The 15601-nt window shown below is 41.9% G+C and overlaps 1 protein-coding gene across 11 annotated transcripts in view; it reads left to right on the plus strand.

Annotated features, from left to right (window-relative positions):
- The window catches only part of OSBPL6 (oxysterol binding protein like 6), a 200840-nt gene extending 188025 nt beyond the window's left edge, over window positions 1-12815 (plus strand). For all 11 annotated transcript variants that reach the window (XM_087861747.1, XM_045806187.2, XM_087861749.1 and 8 more), the window contains 5 exons: window positions 1704-1848; window positions 3750-3894; window positions 5078-5204; window positions 7322-7444; window positions 8898-12815. In XM_087861747.1, the coding sequence (XP_087717873.1) occupies window positions 1704-1848; window positions 3750-3894; window positions 5078-5204; window positions 7322-7444; window positions 8898-9006 (649 nt within the window). In that variant the 3' untranslated portion in view covers window positions 9007-12815. The remainder of the gene's footprint in view (window positions 1-1703; window positions 1849-3749; window positions 3895-5077; window positions 5205-7321; window positions 7445-8897) is intronic.
- The last annotated feature ends 2786 nt before the right edge of the window (window positions 12816-15601 follow it).

Genomic DNA, 15601 nt, shown 5'->3' on the forward strand with positions numbered 1-15601 from the left:
TAGAAGGTGCCAATGATCCATTTCCATGTATGCCCAAAGCTTCTGTTAACTTCTCCAAAGTTTTGAGAACGGACCCCCGCAAAAGCAAATGAGCACTTCAGCACATGTATCAAAGCTCCCTGCCTCTCTCTCCACATGCTCTGTTCATCACGTCGATGACAGCCAGCCTACCTGTCCCAGGTACCTTGTTAGTTTGCATTTTATAGCAAAGGTTCCCTTTTTAGCCCTCTTTTCTATACAATATGTATTTTCACTTTTGAATTTATCTTAGATCCAGGGACTATTTTTATTAAAGTTTATTGAAGAAGAGTGATGGAATCCTTTCATGGTATTTTTCTAAAGGATATAGCCTATAAATTTTTAGAATTAATTGAAGTTTTCATTGAGACCAAAGGCTTGATTGTTTTTGTTTCTTTCTTCATTTGGTTGGTATTGTTTGGTTTTCCTTTTGTTTATTCAGTGGCAGAATTTGCTGGTGGATTGGATATGAAGGAAGGTGGGCAGGGGGCAGAATTCCCAGGACCACAAAACAGACTTTAAATATTTGCGAACTCATGGGAAGAAAGAGAGTTTTCCCAGGTGTATAGAGAGCCTGCATCATACCAATTCATTTTTTTTTAGAAATTTACAAGTGTTTTATTATGAAATAACATTTTATTTGAAAATACAGATAATGTGCAAATTAAAAGATGATCCGAATCTATGTCATCTCATTCCTTGGCAGAAACTCTATAACCTTCTGTAACCCAGAATTTGCATTAGTCATATGCTATCTATGATCATTAGTCTTTTCTCAAAGAATTTTTCACATCTTTGGTCTTAATTCAGAGTATGAAACAATGTCCTCAGGGTATTCTTTCTTTCTTTTTTTTTTTTTTATTTATGGACTAAGGTTTATTTTATTTATTTATTTATTTTTAGATTTATTTACCTATTTTTTTATAAGAAATTTTTATTATGTTATGTTAGTCACCATAAAGAACGATTTCACAACATTTGCAGCAACATGGTCAGGGTAATCTTTCTTAAAGGCACATCCTATCATGCCTATCTCCTCCCTCAAATCCTTCCACGATGTTCCCATTACCTGCAACATGAATCCAAACTCATCAGTGTGTTGTTGAAGGCCTTCCCTGCTCTGCCCTGTCACCTTTCCAGACTCGCCACCCACCACACCCTCTCACGTGCGGCACACCACTGGCAAGCCCCCAGATGCATCATGCTATTCTGGCCTCGATGGCTTTATCAGTGCCTTTCCCCGGCCTGTAGTGCCCTCCGATCCATCCTCCAAGCTTAGACTGAATCCAGCCTTGTCCAGCAAGTCTTTCTTGATACTCAGCCCACGTTCCAGGCAGATCTAAGGACTCCTTCTGTGTTCTCATGACACGTCCTCATCACATTTTATTATAAGTATTTGTTGCCATGTCCATCTATGCTTACCATACTGTTGGCGCCAAGAAAGCAAGAGACAGGTCCTATTCAACTTGGTGGCTTTAGCACCTGGACTATAGAAAGCACTGAAATGTTCCTTAAATGAATGAATCATATCATGAATGTTCTTGACTACATAGAAACTTTCAACAAAGAAATTAGAGGAAAATGAGGGAAAAGGAAGCTTTGGCCAAAGAATATTCTCAGCCATAGAAACAGTACTTATGTTTGTGACCTTCATTGTTCTTAATCAACATTGTATTCTTCACTAGGTATGGAGATTGCTATGTATGGAATAAAGTCACCACGTGCATACACAACATTCTCAGTGGGAGGAGGTGGATAGAGCATTATGGAGAAGTAACCATTAGAAATACCAAAAGCAGTGTTTGCATTTGCAAACTCACATTTGTCAAGGTAAATGATATCTTACAACAGTAAAGAAAAAAATAATATAAAATGCTTCATAAAGGAGACATAAAAGTTACCTTAAACAACAGCAAGTGAGTGTGTCCCATATCATTGATCCTTAAGGACATTTTAGATAAGAAGGCAGAACCCACTGGTGGAGTTACTCAAGGCATTCAGACGTCCGAACGTGTGGAGGTCAAAAAAGGCACCATCGCAAAACAAGAAGTACTTTTCTTTCTAAAGAAATTTCTTTTTAAATAGCCAGTCGGTGTTAAGTAAAATTCCAGAAAACACGCCTTGCCTATAGCGAGTCTTCTGGTTTCTATTTCTATTCTTGCTTGATTGCAACATAGTCAAATGATCTTATTTTAGGGAGCTAATTATAATGCATTTGTCATTTTCTGAGGGTGCATGTGGATGATAACTTCCAGTCACCATAAGCTTATCCAGCTCTGCCGCTATGATGATCCAAATCCGTTCAAGAAAATCGTCACCTTGATTAACAAGATTCCCGAGCTAGACTACCTGCACAACAGCGTGTGCCCTCAGTCGCTCTGGTCTGACGTGGAACGCGCGGTATCGCCCTAATGGTTAGGTGTCCTCTCGAATTCGTTGTGGTACAGAAACTCCACCACCCCCTTTTAATCTGTTCTACTCCCGATCTCGTTCTGCTATGGCAGACACAGGTAACATATTGGAGTCTTAAAACCCAGTATGTTCTCTTCTTAGTGAAATCCTTTAACGCCGTCCTGGAAGGTCATGTTAGTTTTAATAGAAGATCTTCATTTTTACTCAAGATGTTACTCCCATTTTCCTTTTTTTGCTTGTGGACTCATCAGGTGGCTCTGAACTGAAAAGCCAGGATCGTTACTTTCCCCGGTTGGGTGATGACAGTCAATGTGTGCATTTTGTCTTGTGGGCCATGAGAAACTTCGATTTAGTCCTGCCCCTAATATTTGCAGAGCTCAGGGCAGAAGTACAAATGGAGGCCCCATTCCAAATGTGTAGATATTTAAAATTTGTACGTCAGACCTATAGTCTGTCACATAACACATTCTGTTCTTTCACCTTGACAAATATACCTTTTATAACAAAGCCCACGAGGCCAGGTTGGACACTTTAGAACTCCAAGTTGGGAACCTGGCAGAGCAAGAGAGCCAGTCTTGACGCATGGCCTTCCTGCTCTCTCCCCACCTGTGGCAGCCTCTGTCCCGCTCCACAGGGGGCCTCATCCACACATACAAAGGCAGTCCAGCTGCATGTCCAAGCTCTGTCCACACCTGCCTCAAACGGCCACCCATGGCTGCCCCTCAGGCGCAATTCACACCCTGGTGGTGGGTGGTTTGCCCTTTGGATGGACAAATCCAAAGAAGTGGACAGTGTGAGCTGTGGAAGAAGCTTAAAGCGGTTGGGAAGGGGAATTCTAGGACCTGATCTAGAAGAGGGCCATGGAATCCAGATGGGTGAATGCCCACAGACTTCTCATCTCCCGGGGAGAAGCATGGTTTTCCTGATGAAATTTAGCCATTTACAGACACTATAAAAATTATTTCACAAGCAACTTCTACAGCATTGCCCATTGAAATGCATTAAAATCCATGAACAAAGGAAAAATTTGAGACAGGGGCATCTAAGGAAGAAATTACCAACCCATAAATTAATACTAGGTTACTAGGAGAGAAGCTGAGCCCTCTCTGCCCTAGCATAGAGTAGAGATGACCCCTTTCTTTGAAGATAAGCCCACTAACACTTGGAAAGCCAACCTTTCATATAAAACATTTGAGATAGATTTCTGGAAGTGGTTTGAATGAGTGACTTCAAAGTTAAGAACGTTTTCTGTATGGAAATTATAGGGATTGGTGTTATTAAAGAGACTGGACGTTTTAATTGGGCTTTGGTTTTTCCAGGTGAATTATTGGAATTCTAATGTGAATGAGGTCCAGGGGGTCGTAATGGATCAGGAGGGGAAGGTGGTGCACCGGCTCTTCGGCAAGTGGCACGAAGGGCTTTATTGCGGTGTGGCCCCTTCAGCAAAGTGCATCTGGAGACCAGGTGAGATGGGAGTGAGCATCTTGCCTCTGGAGGGCACCTTGAGTAACAGAAGGAAGGGGATGCCACATCTTGTGCGGTTCACCATATGCTTTCATAGTGAGATTAAAAACATAGATGCTTAAGGTAAGCATAGTTGTATTTTACGCTTAACATACAAATGAGGTCAATCCCAACTTTTGATAATAAGGAATTTTAAAATTGAGGCCAAATCTGACATGTGGTCAGAGACGAGGCTTCATGTAAAGTTATTCTAAATGTAATGCCCACGTGCAAAAGCTAGGTATGTTTATTAAAGAGTTTAGACAATTGAACTATACAAACTTAAATCCTTACTCATATATTCTCTGTTCTAATAAAACAAGGGAAAGCCTGCAGACATCTATAATCCACAAAGTCAATAACTTAACCAGAATAAGTGATCTTCTCACTTGAGCAGCAAAAAGCTGCAATATGTTGACATTTAATAAAAGATATCAAGAGAGTTCTGGTAATACACTAGCAGTAATTGAATATCAAGTGTAAATAGAACAAGCGTCCACATGATATTTATTTTCATTGCAATTTTGTCAGTTAAGTCCTAACTTTAAAATTAGTTGCTGGTTTTCTAAGAGACCTAGAGGAGTATTTAAATTTCCTGCTGGTCGTGTGGGGAGTTCATTCATTCAGCAGCTATTTCTTGAGTAGTGACCATGCATCAGCTTTACTCTAAGAGCTTGGAATACATCGTGAGCAAAGCATACAAAGATCCCGCCTTCGAGTTTAGTTAAAAAGTGCCAATAAATAATCATTTAGATCTGCGTCTTTTTCTAAAAGGAAGTAAATTGTGTTTCTGGTGAAATCTTAATGTTCGAAGTTAATCAGCCTGGCATTTGGTTACCCAGTTGAGTATTTGAGGGGAAAATGATGGCATAGTTTACCCAGTAAAGAGTACTCTGTGCACAAGGTTTTATTTTAAAGGCTGAATTTCACAAAATATATGAACCTACTAGCTCTGATAACTAACACAAAGTTTCCTATCTAGCAAAACACAACCGATTTAATTTGCTTAAGAAAAACCTTAATCTGATTTTTATGACTACACATTTAGTATTCGTGTGGCTAGTAATTAAGCACCTGGGTTCAGGCAGCTTCTGCAGGCTTCCTTCACCTGTCTGCCACTCACGGTGGTTTATTGGCCTTTCAGGTTCCATGCCAACCAACTATGAGCTCTACTACGGTTTCACAAGGTTTGCTATCGAGCTCAATGAGTTAGATCCTGTCCTGAAAGATCTCCTTCCACCGACAGACGCCCGATTCCGGCCAGATCAGAGGTGAGCTTGACCATGATGTTTGAAACGGACACTAGATCGTGGTGTGCTACAGACGCCATCGAGGCTTATTTTCACCACCTTCCTTTATCTATTCATGGAATCATTCATTCCTTCCCTTACTCCACACCATTTGAGACTTCGACCCTAGCTAAGACGGTGTTCGCGGGATCGTAACAGATGCTTAGCTCAGCAGAATTTCCCACAGAAGATAACACAGTCCCTTTTTTTTTTTTAAGATTTATTTATTTATTTATTAGACAGAGAGACAGCCAGCGAGAGAGGGAACACAAGCAGGGGGAGTGGGAGAGGAAGAAGCAGGCTCCTAGTGGTGGAGCCTGATGTGGGGCTCGATCCTGGAACGCCGGGATCACGCCCTGAGCTGAAGGCAGACGCTTAACGACTGCACCACCCAGGCGCCCCAGAAGATAATATAGTTCTTAACAAAAGGTTCCTGCCCCCCAGCCCCAAATTCACCAGAGGTGTGCAAATTCGTGAACTCTGGCTCCACTAAAACCTCCTCCAGGGTTTTCACCTCTTTACTTCTACTGCTGTGTCTCATGGATTGTCTTTTAACCTGAAGAATAAGAAGATAAGTTACAGGAGCACCTAGAAATGCTCCGAGTCAAAGTCTGGAGTTTGTCCGGCATGGTTTTGATCCCACAGGATGTGAGATGTACTCAAAATGCAGTTCCTTTAATACCTTCTGATTCTTATTTTTTATTATTGTTTTTTTAATAATTTTTTATTATATATGTTAGTCACCATACAGTACATCCCCAGTTTTTGATGTAATGTTCCATGATTCATTGTTTGCGTATAACACCCAGTGCACCATGCAATATGTGCCCTCCTTACTACCCATCACCAGCCTGTCCCATTCCCCCACCCCTCTCCCCTTTGAAGCCCTCAGTTTGTTTCCCAGAATCCATTCTCTCATGGTTCGTTCCCCTTCTGTTTACCCCCCCCTTCCTTCTTCCCTTCCTTCTCCTACCGATCTTCCTACTTCTTATGTTCCATAAATGAGTGAAACCATATGATAATTGTCTCTCTGCTTGACTTATTTCACTTAGCATTATCTCCTCCAGTCCCGTCCATGTTGCTGCAAATGTTGTGAAATCGTTCTTTCTGATAGCTGAGTAATATTCCATTGTATATATGGACCACATCTCCTTATTATTTTTATATAGTTCTGTATGCATGTTGTCCATTCTGACAGTTATTTTTACTTTTTCCAAAAAGTCCGAAAATTTCCAAAAATGTTTTCCAAAAATTTACAAATTCCACCTGAGATCATTTTCTGTTTCCAGAGTATTTGTGGCTTTATGTGTTTTCTGCGAAAATGTTCCAGTGTTGAGTGTCCTACTATTCAGTCCTCTTACACTCCCCCTGTCCCCAGAACGTGAGGTCTCACTGTCCAACATTCCAATTCAACCAGCTTCCCATGTGCATCATACTGAATCCCTGCTCTTTTCTCTCATTTTGAAAGTTAAATACAGGTTTTGCAAATCACCAGTGGGTCTGCCTTTTCTTTCTCAGTTCTATTCAAATATTCCCTTCCTGAATTTCATTTACAATTCATTTCCTTTTTGTGTACTTTTGTAATTTCCCCTAATGTTAGATTCTCTTTTTTTCACCAGTTTTACTCCCTCCGATAAAAAGGGAAACTCCTTCCCTCTCAGTCTGTTCTAAAAGTAGGTGGAACACAGCCAGCTGCCATCCTCCCTTCTCTGGCCTTTACTAAGTATTTTTCAGATAATATGGAAAAGGAGCGCAACCCGGTTCTTCATATTGTCCCAAGCCTGGGCTCTCCCATCATCCCGAAAATCTCGAGTTATAGAACCCAAGAGAGCACAGAAGAGTCTTCAAGGCCAAACTACTCCCTTTCTACCCCTAGCTTTACACTGCTGTACGCAGTAATTCAGTTGACGTACCCAGCAAGCATGTTCATCGGTGGGCAGGCAGACAGAGGTAGTGTGGCCTGGGGTGGGAGCGAGGGGACATTATCCGCTCACCATGTTATATTCTCAGCAACTAGAAGGTAATTTTATACAAGACGAGATTATTTTTTTCTCAGCAAAGAGGATGATCTATTAGAGGGATAACTGTGTTCTGCTTAGATATTTGGAAGAAGGAAATGTAGAAGCTGCGGCAGCAGAGAAACAAAGAGTGGAGGAACTCCAGAGATCTCGAAGGCGCTACATGGAAGAGAACAACCTTGAACACATACCAAAATTTTTTAAGTAAGTCCGTTCATTCCCCTAACAAGTTCACATTTTGCAAATGATTGCCACCATCCGTGAGAAACTCCAGGCGAAAAAAGAAAATGAGGGATAGTTTAGTGTCCAGGGAACTCAAAATTAAACCGATTTGGGTAACTTTGGTTTTGGTAGTGAACATATTGAACCAGATTTTGTACATGTGAACAAATCAGTTCTCCTCCACAGCTCGTTTCTTTCTGTGGGCAGCAAAAAAGGGTGAGGGCCTTGCCCAGAATGCTCTTGGTACTTCAGCTACCCCATTTAAAACGGTGGAAACTTGTTTCCAGCCCCGCAACTCAAGGCTACAGTGGGACCCCACTGCCCACAAGGTCATCCTGGCTTCATTAGTATTTGATTTTATTTCCGTCATACGGGGCTTGTGTCATTCAGATTTGGTCCTTCTGTGGTATCATCATGGGTGATTATTACAGGATTATTTGCAGGATTATATATACATCACACAGATGAAGCTGTATTTTCCAAATCCATCTGTTACCCTCCCGAGCCAGGACATATCAGCTCAGAATAACCTCATATCCTTTAGAGTTGCCATCTCGTGCCTGCCCTGGGGAGGAATGCAGCCTTGCCCTTTAGATAACGGAAGTGCACTCCGGGCGGGGACCACGCAGGGGCTCATGGAGCTACTGTTGTTGCGTACTTCTCCTCGCAGGTGAAGCAGAAATAGCCTTGTGGGTCTGGGGCCTGAAGCTCTTAGTACAGCACTTATACATGCCTTTTTTTTGTTTGTTTTTTAAGATTTATTTACTTGTGAGAGAGAGAGAGAGAGGAAGGGGAGAGGGAGAGAGAGAGAAAGAGTCCAGAGCAGACTCCGCATCGAGCACAGAGCCCAACGCGGGGCTCCATCTCACAACCCTGAGATCACAGCCTGAGCTGAAACCAAGAGTTGGCACTTAACTGACTGCACCACCCAGGCGCCCCATACCTGCTTTTTTGCGGGGCAGTTCACTTCTAGCCTTGCCTAGAAGTGATTTATTTGTGCCTTCTGTCCCTCTCCCCATGACCTCATCCACTCCTATTTTAAACAAACAACACAAACAAAAGGAGTTTCTTTTTGGTCAAAAATAGTCAAGTCAGAGATGCCTCAAAGGCTCCGTCAGTTAAGGGTCTGCCTTCGGCTCAGGTCATGATCGCAGGATCCTGGGATCGAGTCCTACATCGGGCTCCTTGCTCAGCAGGGAGCCTGCTTCTCCCTCTCCCTCTGCCTCTCCCCCTGCTTGTGTGCGTGCTCTCTCTCTCTGACAAACAAACAAAATACTAAAAAAATATTTAAAAAATTCAAATCATCAATAAGCAGAGAGGACACTGGCTTACAAAGTACCCCTCATGTATACACATCCTATCTATGGGAGAGGGTCCAATGACCAGGCCACCTTGACGTGATTTGTGCCTAATGTTGATTTTTATATTTCCACAGAAAAGTTATTGATGCCAATCAAAGAGAAGCCTGGGTTTCTAACGATACCTACTGGGAGCTGCGAAAGGACCCTGGGTTTAGCAAAGTAGACAGCCCTGTTCTTTGGTAAACTGGGAATGTAGAGCTAGCCAACATATCACGCTCTGAATGAATAAATAACTATGCACAATTATGTTTCCTAGAGCTCCGCGTGGTTTCTGGGTCGACTGAAAACCGACCGTTTGCTTTTCTATTCATCTTTATAATGGACTTTCAGAAGTGCATTAGACAAGGCCCCTAACCACTTTTGGATCCTTTCTGTTTTGCTGCAACCATATCCCTTAAAAAACATCCACGCCCTCCTTGAAAAGCAGAATAAAAGGAGCAGAACATAAAATCCAAAGTCTGAAGTGTTTGCAAAGAAAACAAACTGTAACTGGTGCTTAAAGCCGATCCAGAGAGTTAAAGCAACATGACATATAAACCACGCGTTTGGTCCTTTGTCTGGAAGCACCATCCCCGCATCATAGAAGCTCCTGGGCCACGGCAGTTGGTCAGCTCAGACTTCGAGTGTGTCTGTTTCATGTGGTGTACTTGTGCTGACCTTGTCAAAAAAGATGTGATACTTCTCAGACCTGTTCCATCTGTACGCCATTGTTCATGCCTTAAGAAATGCAAAGATGTACAATAAATCATTTTTTAAATGTGTGCTCATAGGTTTATGTGAGGGACAGCTCTTTCGAATCATGGCATGATTCACTTTCTGGGATCAGAGCAATGATGAGACTAACGTAAGTGGATTTTAACAAGTAAACTACCCATGCTTTACTTTGATATCTTGGTCACTGTATCATATATCTGAAGGGCAAGAAGGAAAAGGTGTGCTCAGTAGACCTCTGTATTCGCGTTGCTCGTCAAGTTCCTGTCCTGCGACCAGATAATAAACCCTCTTCCACCTCACCTCACAGTGTGCCCTAGTCTTTGGCAATATCTGTATTTGATTTGAACACTCGGCATCCGTGTTAAAACCTTAGAAGGAAATAACAGAAAGCACGTGGAATTTCTAAGCACGTGGGCTTAGGAGTTGCCGTAAATGGAACGACTTTCGAGTGGAGCACAATGTCCCCCGCATCTCTGTCGTGGGCCCAAGCCGTGGCCACCAGCCGAAACCCACTGGGAACAGAAGCTAGAGTACGAGGAGCTTATTTGCATTGTTGAAATGAGTTCTATGCAAAATCATATTTTATATTTTCCTCACATGATTCTGTATGATACATAACGACGTATTAGGCATTTGCCTTTGCTATTGGCAGAGATAATAAAAGAAGCTAAGGAATTGATCCATCCCAACAAAAGCAGGGGGAGGGGCAGAAATACGCTTTGCATCCTTCCGGATTTGTTTTTTCTTCCAATATACAGAGGCTTTTGTAAGAAGCTTGCATCAGTGTTCCTGAGTTTCTGCACGTAGATGACTCTGTAAATGCCTGTATGTTTAAGAAAAAAATCTCTTCGGAGATTTTCCTAGAGAATTATAAAATTACATATATTTTATTCTTAGAGTCATATCATCAGATTTTAAGTGCTATTTCAAGCTCTGAGAACAAGGTTATTGACATTTTACATTTTGTTATGAATTGTTGATTTTAGTGTTCTTTCTCCTCAGCAAAGCATTCTGAAGTAATGGCTAACCCACTCCCAAACCCCCAGTCTCCGCTGAGAGCGGAAGGGAAAACTCTGGAGTGTCCACTAGGTGGAGCAGTGTGTCAGTTCTGAAACGTCCCCCCCTTGTATCTCAGTCCCTACATTATGTGTACCATAGGGTTGAAAGTGAAATTTCTTTTTCTTTTCTTTTTTTTTTTTTTAAGATTTTATTTATTTATTCGACAGAGATAGAGACAGCCAGCGAGAGAGGGAACACAAGCAGGGGGAGTGGGAGAGGAAGAAGCAGGCTCATAGGAGAGGAGCCTGATGTGGGACTCGATCCCATAACGCCGGGATCACGCCCTGAGCCGAAGGCAGACGCTTAACGACTGAGCCACCCAGGCGCCCCGAAATTTCTTTTTCAAAAGTAAACCCCCTAATCCATCGCCAGATCTCAGCATTCCCCTGGCGCAACGCCATCCCTAGGATTCTCAATGCCTTTAATTCCCATTTTGAATCTATAGGTGGCTTGCCTCAAGGGAGTAAAATTATTCCCTTGTTATTGATTTTTTTTTCTGTGCATTCGTCCTGACGTCTTTTTATCTACATCTGAGATACATGCCTTTAATTTTAATTAGAATTTAATTAGAATTGAGTTGTCTTCCCCATAGAAGTATGTTCTCCCACAATTGCTAAAGCTTTAAATACTGTTCTGGTCTGTACTTACTAGCACTTTCCTGAACAGTCGCAAAATATTTAGCCTAAAAATAAGAGAATTCTGCAAAGCAAAGGTACCGCGAGTAGTGAAGAAGGAAGGTAAGGCATTAGGTGACGGCGGTGTATCAGTCAGGTAGCTGAAGGAGGACCCAGGGCCCATCAGGGAAGCATCTCCTATACCTGGCATTTGGGCTGTAATTGAGAAAAAGAATAACTCCTAGAGAGGACCTTCACTGGATAATAAGTTCAAGCTACGAATCAAGAGCTAACCTGAAACTCTGATTAGGGTTTCAAGATGAGAAGAAGAATGTCACATTAATGAAAAGACCACATATTATAATATCCCAGATTTAAAATCTATTTTGAGATCCAGATATCCTGAGTAGACTCCCAATTCAAGCGATCAATGAAGTTTTAGATAATATTTCTATAATAACTGATTCACAAATCTCCCTATTAAGTATTCATGCCCAGGTAATGGCCTCATTCCTCCCCACTCCACCTCCACCTCCCCCCCCTTTTTTTTCCTTTTGATATCACGGTTTTAGAATTGTGCCACTGAATCTGTTTGGGATTTTTATTCACATAATTTGGGGGCTTTTGAAACTAGTTTAAACAGCAAAAAGATAGAATAAATATTAGATCATTCCTGATAAGACCTTATTTCTTAGAATTTTATATAAGCTTCTTTGTTTCAAGGGTACTTTTTTTATTTGTTTTTCCCCTAAAACAGTCCAAACTAGAGGAAGACTTAATATATCTTTATACGTCCCCCGTGATGTATTCATCAGCTCCTTCACCTTTCTGCGCTGGTCGTGAAGGAAAGCAGAATAAGTGACAATGGTCCTGTGGACGTGGCTGGACTGAGCAGATCGAATTATTCTGCTTCCATATGCTGCCGCCCAGGGTGCAAATTTACTCTCAGATTTTGCTGTTATTTTTTTTAATTAAGTCATTATTTTTCATAGGTTACTTACAAGTACCCCATAATTTCCAGGCAGTTGTAAAAATAAACCTCATTTAAGATACCTTTGAATATTACCGATCAATTACAAGTGACATAAAAACTACCAAATATATCTTCCAAGGAAGAGAAACCGAGGGGTTGTCAATACCAAGGATGCCAGGTGGTTGAATTTCCAAACCTTTCGCTCCTCTCCATCATTCTGGTCCCCGTGCCTTTCAGCAAGCCCACTAACAAATCGTTCGCCTCTGTCCCAAAGAGCACTTGCAGGGCAGGGGTCAAAGAGGAACCTGATCAATGGTTTGCTCAGTTCTGGTTACGGCTGTGGTTGGAGAAGACTTTATAATCATAACCTAATGTACAATTTTGTTATTACAAAAATTAATTATCCTTCTTATCTAATCTTGTTCCCTGTCATCCTAGAGAATGAAGTGTTTGGGGGAGCAGAGCTCCTCACACACCAAGGGGTGTAATAAATGTTTGCACTTGGCTCAAGTCGTTATATGATGAATGTGGCACAGGAAATGAAGTTTGTGTGCAAAATACTAGTTTATTTCTATGGGAGCCATTATGTTCCGGAGATATATAATGTAACTAATTAAACAATTATGAATCTATTTTATGCTCTAGAAATGTTCTTTTGGGGGAAAGATGGAAAAAGTGTAATTGGAGCTAAGATTAAAGTGGTTTTGGTTTGTTTTTGTTTTCAGAAATCTTCCCAATCATTTAGAAATACTGCTTATCAAAACATGCTCAAACCCTCTAGGTTTTCACTGAACTTCTTTTGTAAAATTGATGCATTTAAAGTGTACGTTGCATGAATCCTTCTGTTAAGCCCGACTTTGCTTAGCTTTCTTACATGACTGTGAGAATACACCTTACATACCCGTGTGGGGGCGCCCCTATGTGATGAACTGTAAGACTTCATTGCAGCCTTTGCTATCAGAGAAAATGGTAAATTGCTTAAGAAGGGCTTAGCTTTAGTTCTTTCAAAATGAGATCTAAAAACAGAATTCTTTAAAAATTGTGCTGACGCAGCATGCCCACCATTTGAAGCAAATGAAGCCCCATGATGAAGGCAACTCACACGGGGCAGTTTCCTGTCTGTTACATGCATCCTTTTGTTTTCCAAAACCATCATCATTTTTCTCCTTCCTCTGGTCCTAACGTAGTGAGGGGCAGAGATAACACATGTCTATTCTTTAGCACTGTGTCATTGAGTATGAGAATAATATGCAGCCGTTATGCACGGTTGCAGGGAACCACTGCATTTAGCCTCTGGAAACACTATTTAATGTTCATGGATTAAAAATTGCCCCAGAATTATGTATTATTCGTTTCCTTGGTTTCTTCAGATTGGTAGGGAAAAAACATAAAACAATTTCTTATTTTCTGCAATTTTTTCCTATTATGCCTGCCTTCTAACTATAAACTAGGGCAATGGTGATGAAAAAAATCCTGAGTTTTCAGAAAATAAGGTATAATTCTATTTGAGGCCACCTGTTTCTTCGTACTTTAAGCTAATAAGGTAAGCAACAACTTAATACTGTTAACTAGAAGACTGCTGAAACTATGACTTCTTTTATCTTAGGCACCAACTTCCCTGCACCCCCTATTTATCGTCATCCAGTTATTTCTTTAGGAGATGATGTAGTTGTTAGAAACTTTTTCCAGTCATTTCCAGCTTATTGAGATGGGGCTACCATAAACATTCCATATATGAATGAGTAATTTGATACATTTTGACATATATGTACACTTGACACCATCACCACAATCACAGTGATGAACTCCATCACCACCAAACATTTCCTCTGCCCCTTTATCATCCCTCTCCTGCCCCTCCCCATCTGCCACGCCGAGGCAATCATTGATTTGCTTTTATTACTTCTTAAAAATCTGCATAATTTCTTGTATTTATTGCATATGGGACTTTTCTAGAAGACTGTGTGCCTATGGTAGACGCGTGCCTCCAAACTCCTGAGCCGCGATCCCGGTATCCACCACCAATACTAACATATTATAAGAGGATCTCATTAAGTTCTAGCTCTGGTAGCCCAGTAGAAATTTTAGATTTTTAAATAGTTAGAAGATAATAAACTATTTTTCATATCAAAATGGCCGTGTAAGTTAATGAATTCATTTCCATCTTTGTGGTGGTGATGGGGGGGGGTTCCAAAAGAATGGTAACAAAGAACTTGTTGGCAGTGTTGTGGAAACCCTGGGAAGGGTTTTCCTCTTGTTTGTAAGGAACGCATCACTGACAAAGCCGTGGGAATCCAGAACGACTGCTCTCGAAATGATGGCGTCTTGATAATGATGACGAAGGAAGCAGGATTTGCTTCTTTCCTTGTTTGCCACCCTAGCCCCACTTTTGGGTCACAAACGTTGGAAAGCGCCAGGGCTCAAAAAGGCTGCCTGTCCATCTTTGCTAATGCACGCAGTCCTCATGTGAAGATCAAGTTGTTAAACGTAACTTTCAGGAGGAAATGGAAATGAATAGCTGCAGTCCAGGGAGCGTCTCACCACCGGCCGCCGTGCAAGGTGAAAGCTTAGGCCTACTTTCCTGCCCCGCAAATCCTGTTGCTCAAAAGCAGAAGACTTTTCCAGAGACTGTCAACTGCAGCATGATTGACATGAAATGCTAATGAAGGAAAAAGCCAAGAATGAATAAAAGAGAAATGGGATCTGAGAAAGAAAAGTAGGCTCCCTAAGTGGGGCGAGGGTCATGTTCCTTCGGGGGCGTGTGGATGGATTCCCAAGGAGCCAAGTTATTGCCTTGGATGTTTATTTACAGGCAGATTTCTGAGCTTCCCTCTGTAGATTCTGAGTCCCTAGATCTCGGGTGTGGACCATGAGTCTGCATTTTGCCAAGCACCCTTGGCCCCCAAGAAATTTTGAGGCAGATGGGAAACCTCCGTGAGCGTGGGCTGGCCCAACCACCCACTCCCCGGTCCCTGCTCCAATCTCAGGATTTTGTTTTTCGTCGTCTCATTGCAACATTTAGGAGTCAACAAGAAAGTCGACTTCCAGAATAAAAACCGACTAGAGCTTGGTGATTTGTGACTCACCCTGCCATGTGTGACTTCTTGTCACTTTGATGACTTCTGTCCCGAGGCCAGTGCTGTGATACAGAGGTGAAGAGGAGGGAGGACAGAACTCTGAAGCCTGAAAGATGAGACTGTGTTAACTAGGGATGGTAAAATCTGTTCTGGGGGCATTCTAACCAGCCCAAGTAAACAGAACTTCTCCTCTTCAAAGCCATGGATCAACCCCTCCTGCCTTCCATTCCCTCTTAGACCTGGTTCATGCCTCCAAGGGAAGTTCTAAAATTGGGCTGAGGGGGGCCTCCTGGCTGGTGGAAGGCCACGGGGAAATTCTGTGGCGAAGCGCGCTCCTGGTC

This window comes from Ursus americanus, chromosome 1 (assembly GCF_024610735.1).
Source record: "Ursus americanus isolate L20-20 chromosome 1, mUrsAme1.1.p, whole genome shotgun sequence".
Classification (NCBI taxonomy): Eukaryota; Metazoa; Chordata; class Mammalia; order Carnivora; family Ursidae; genus Ursus; species Ursus americanus.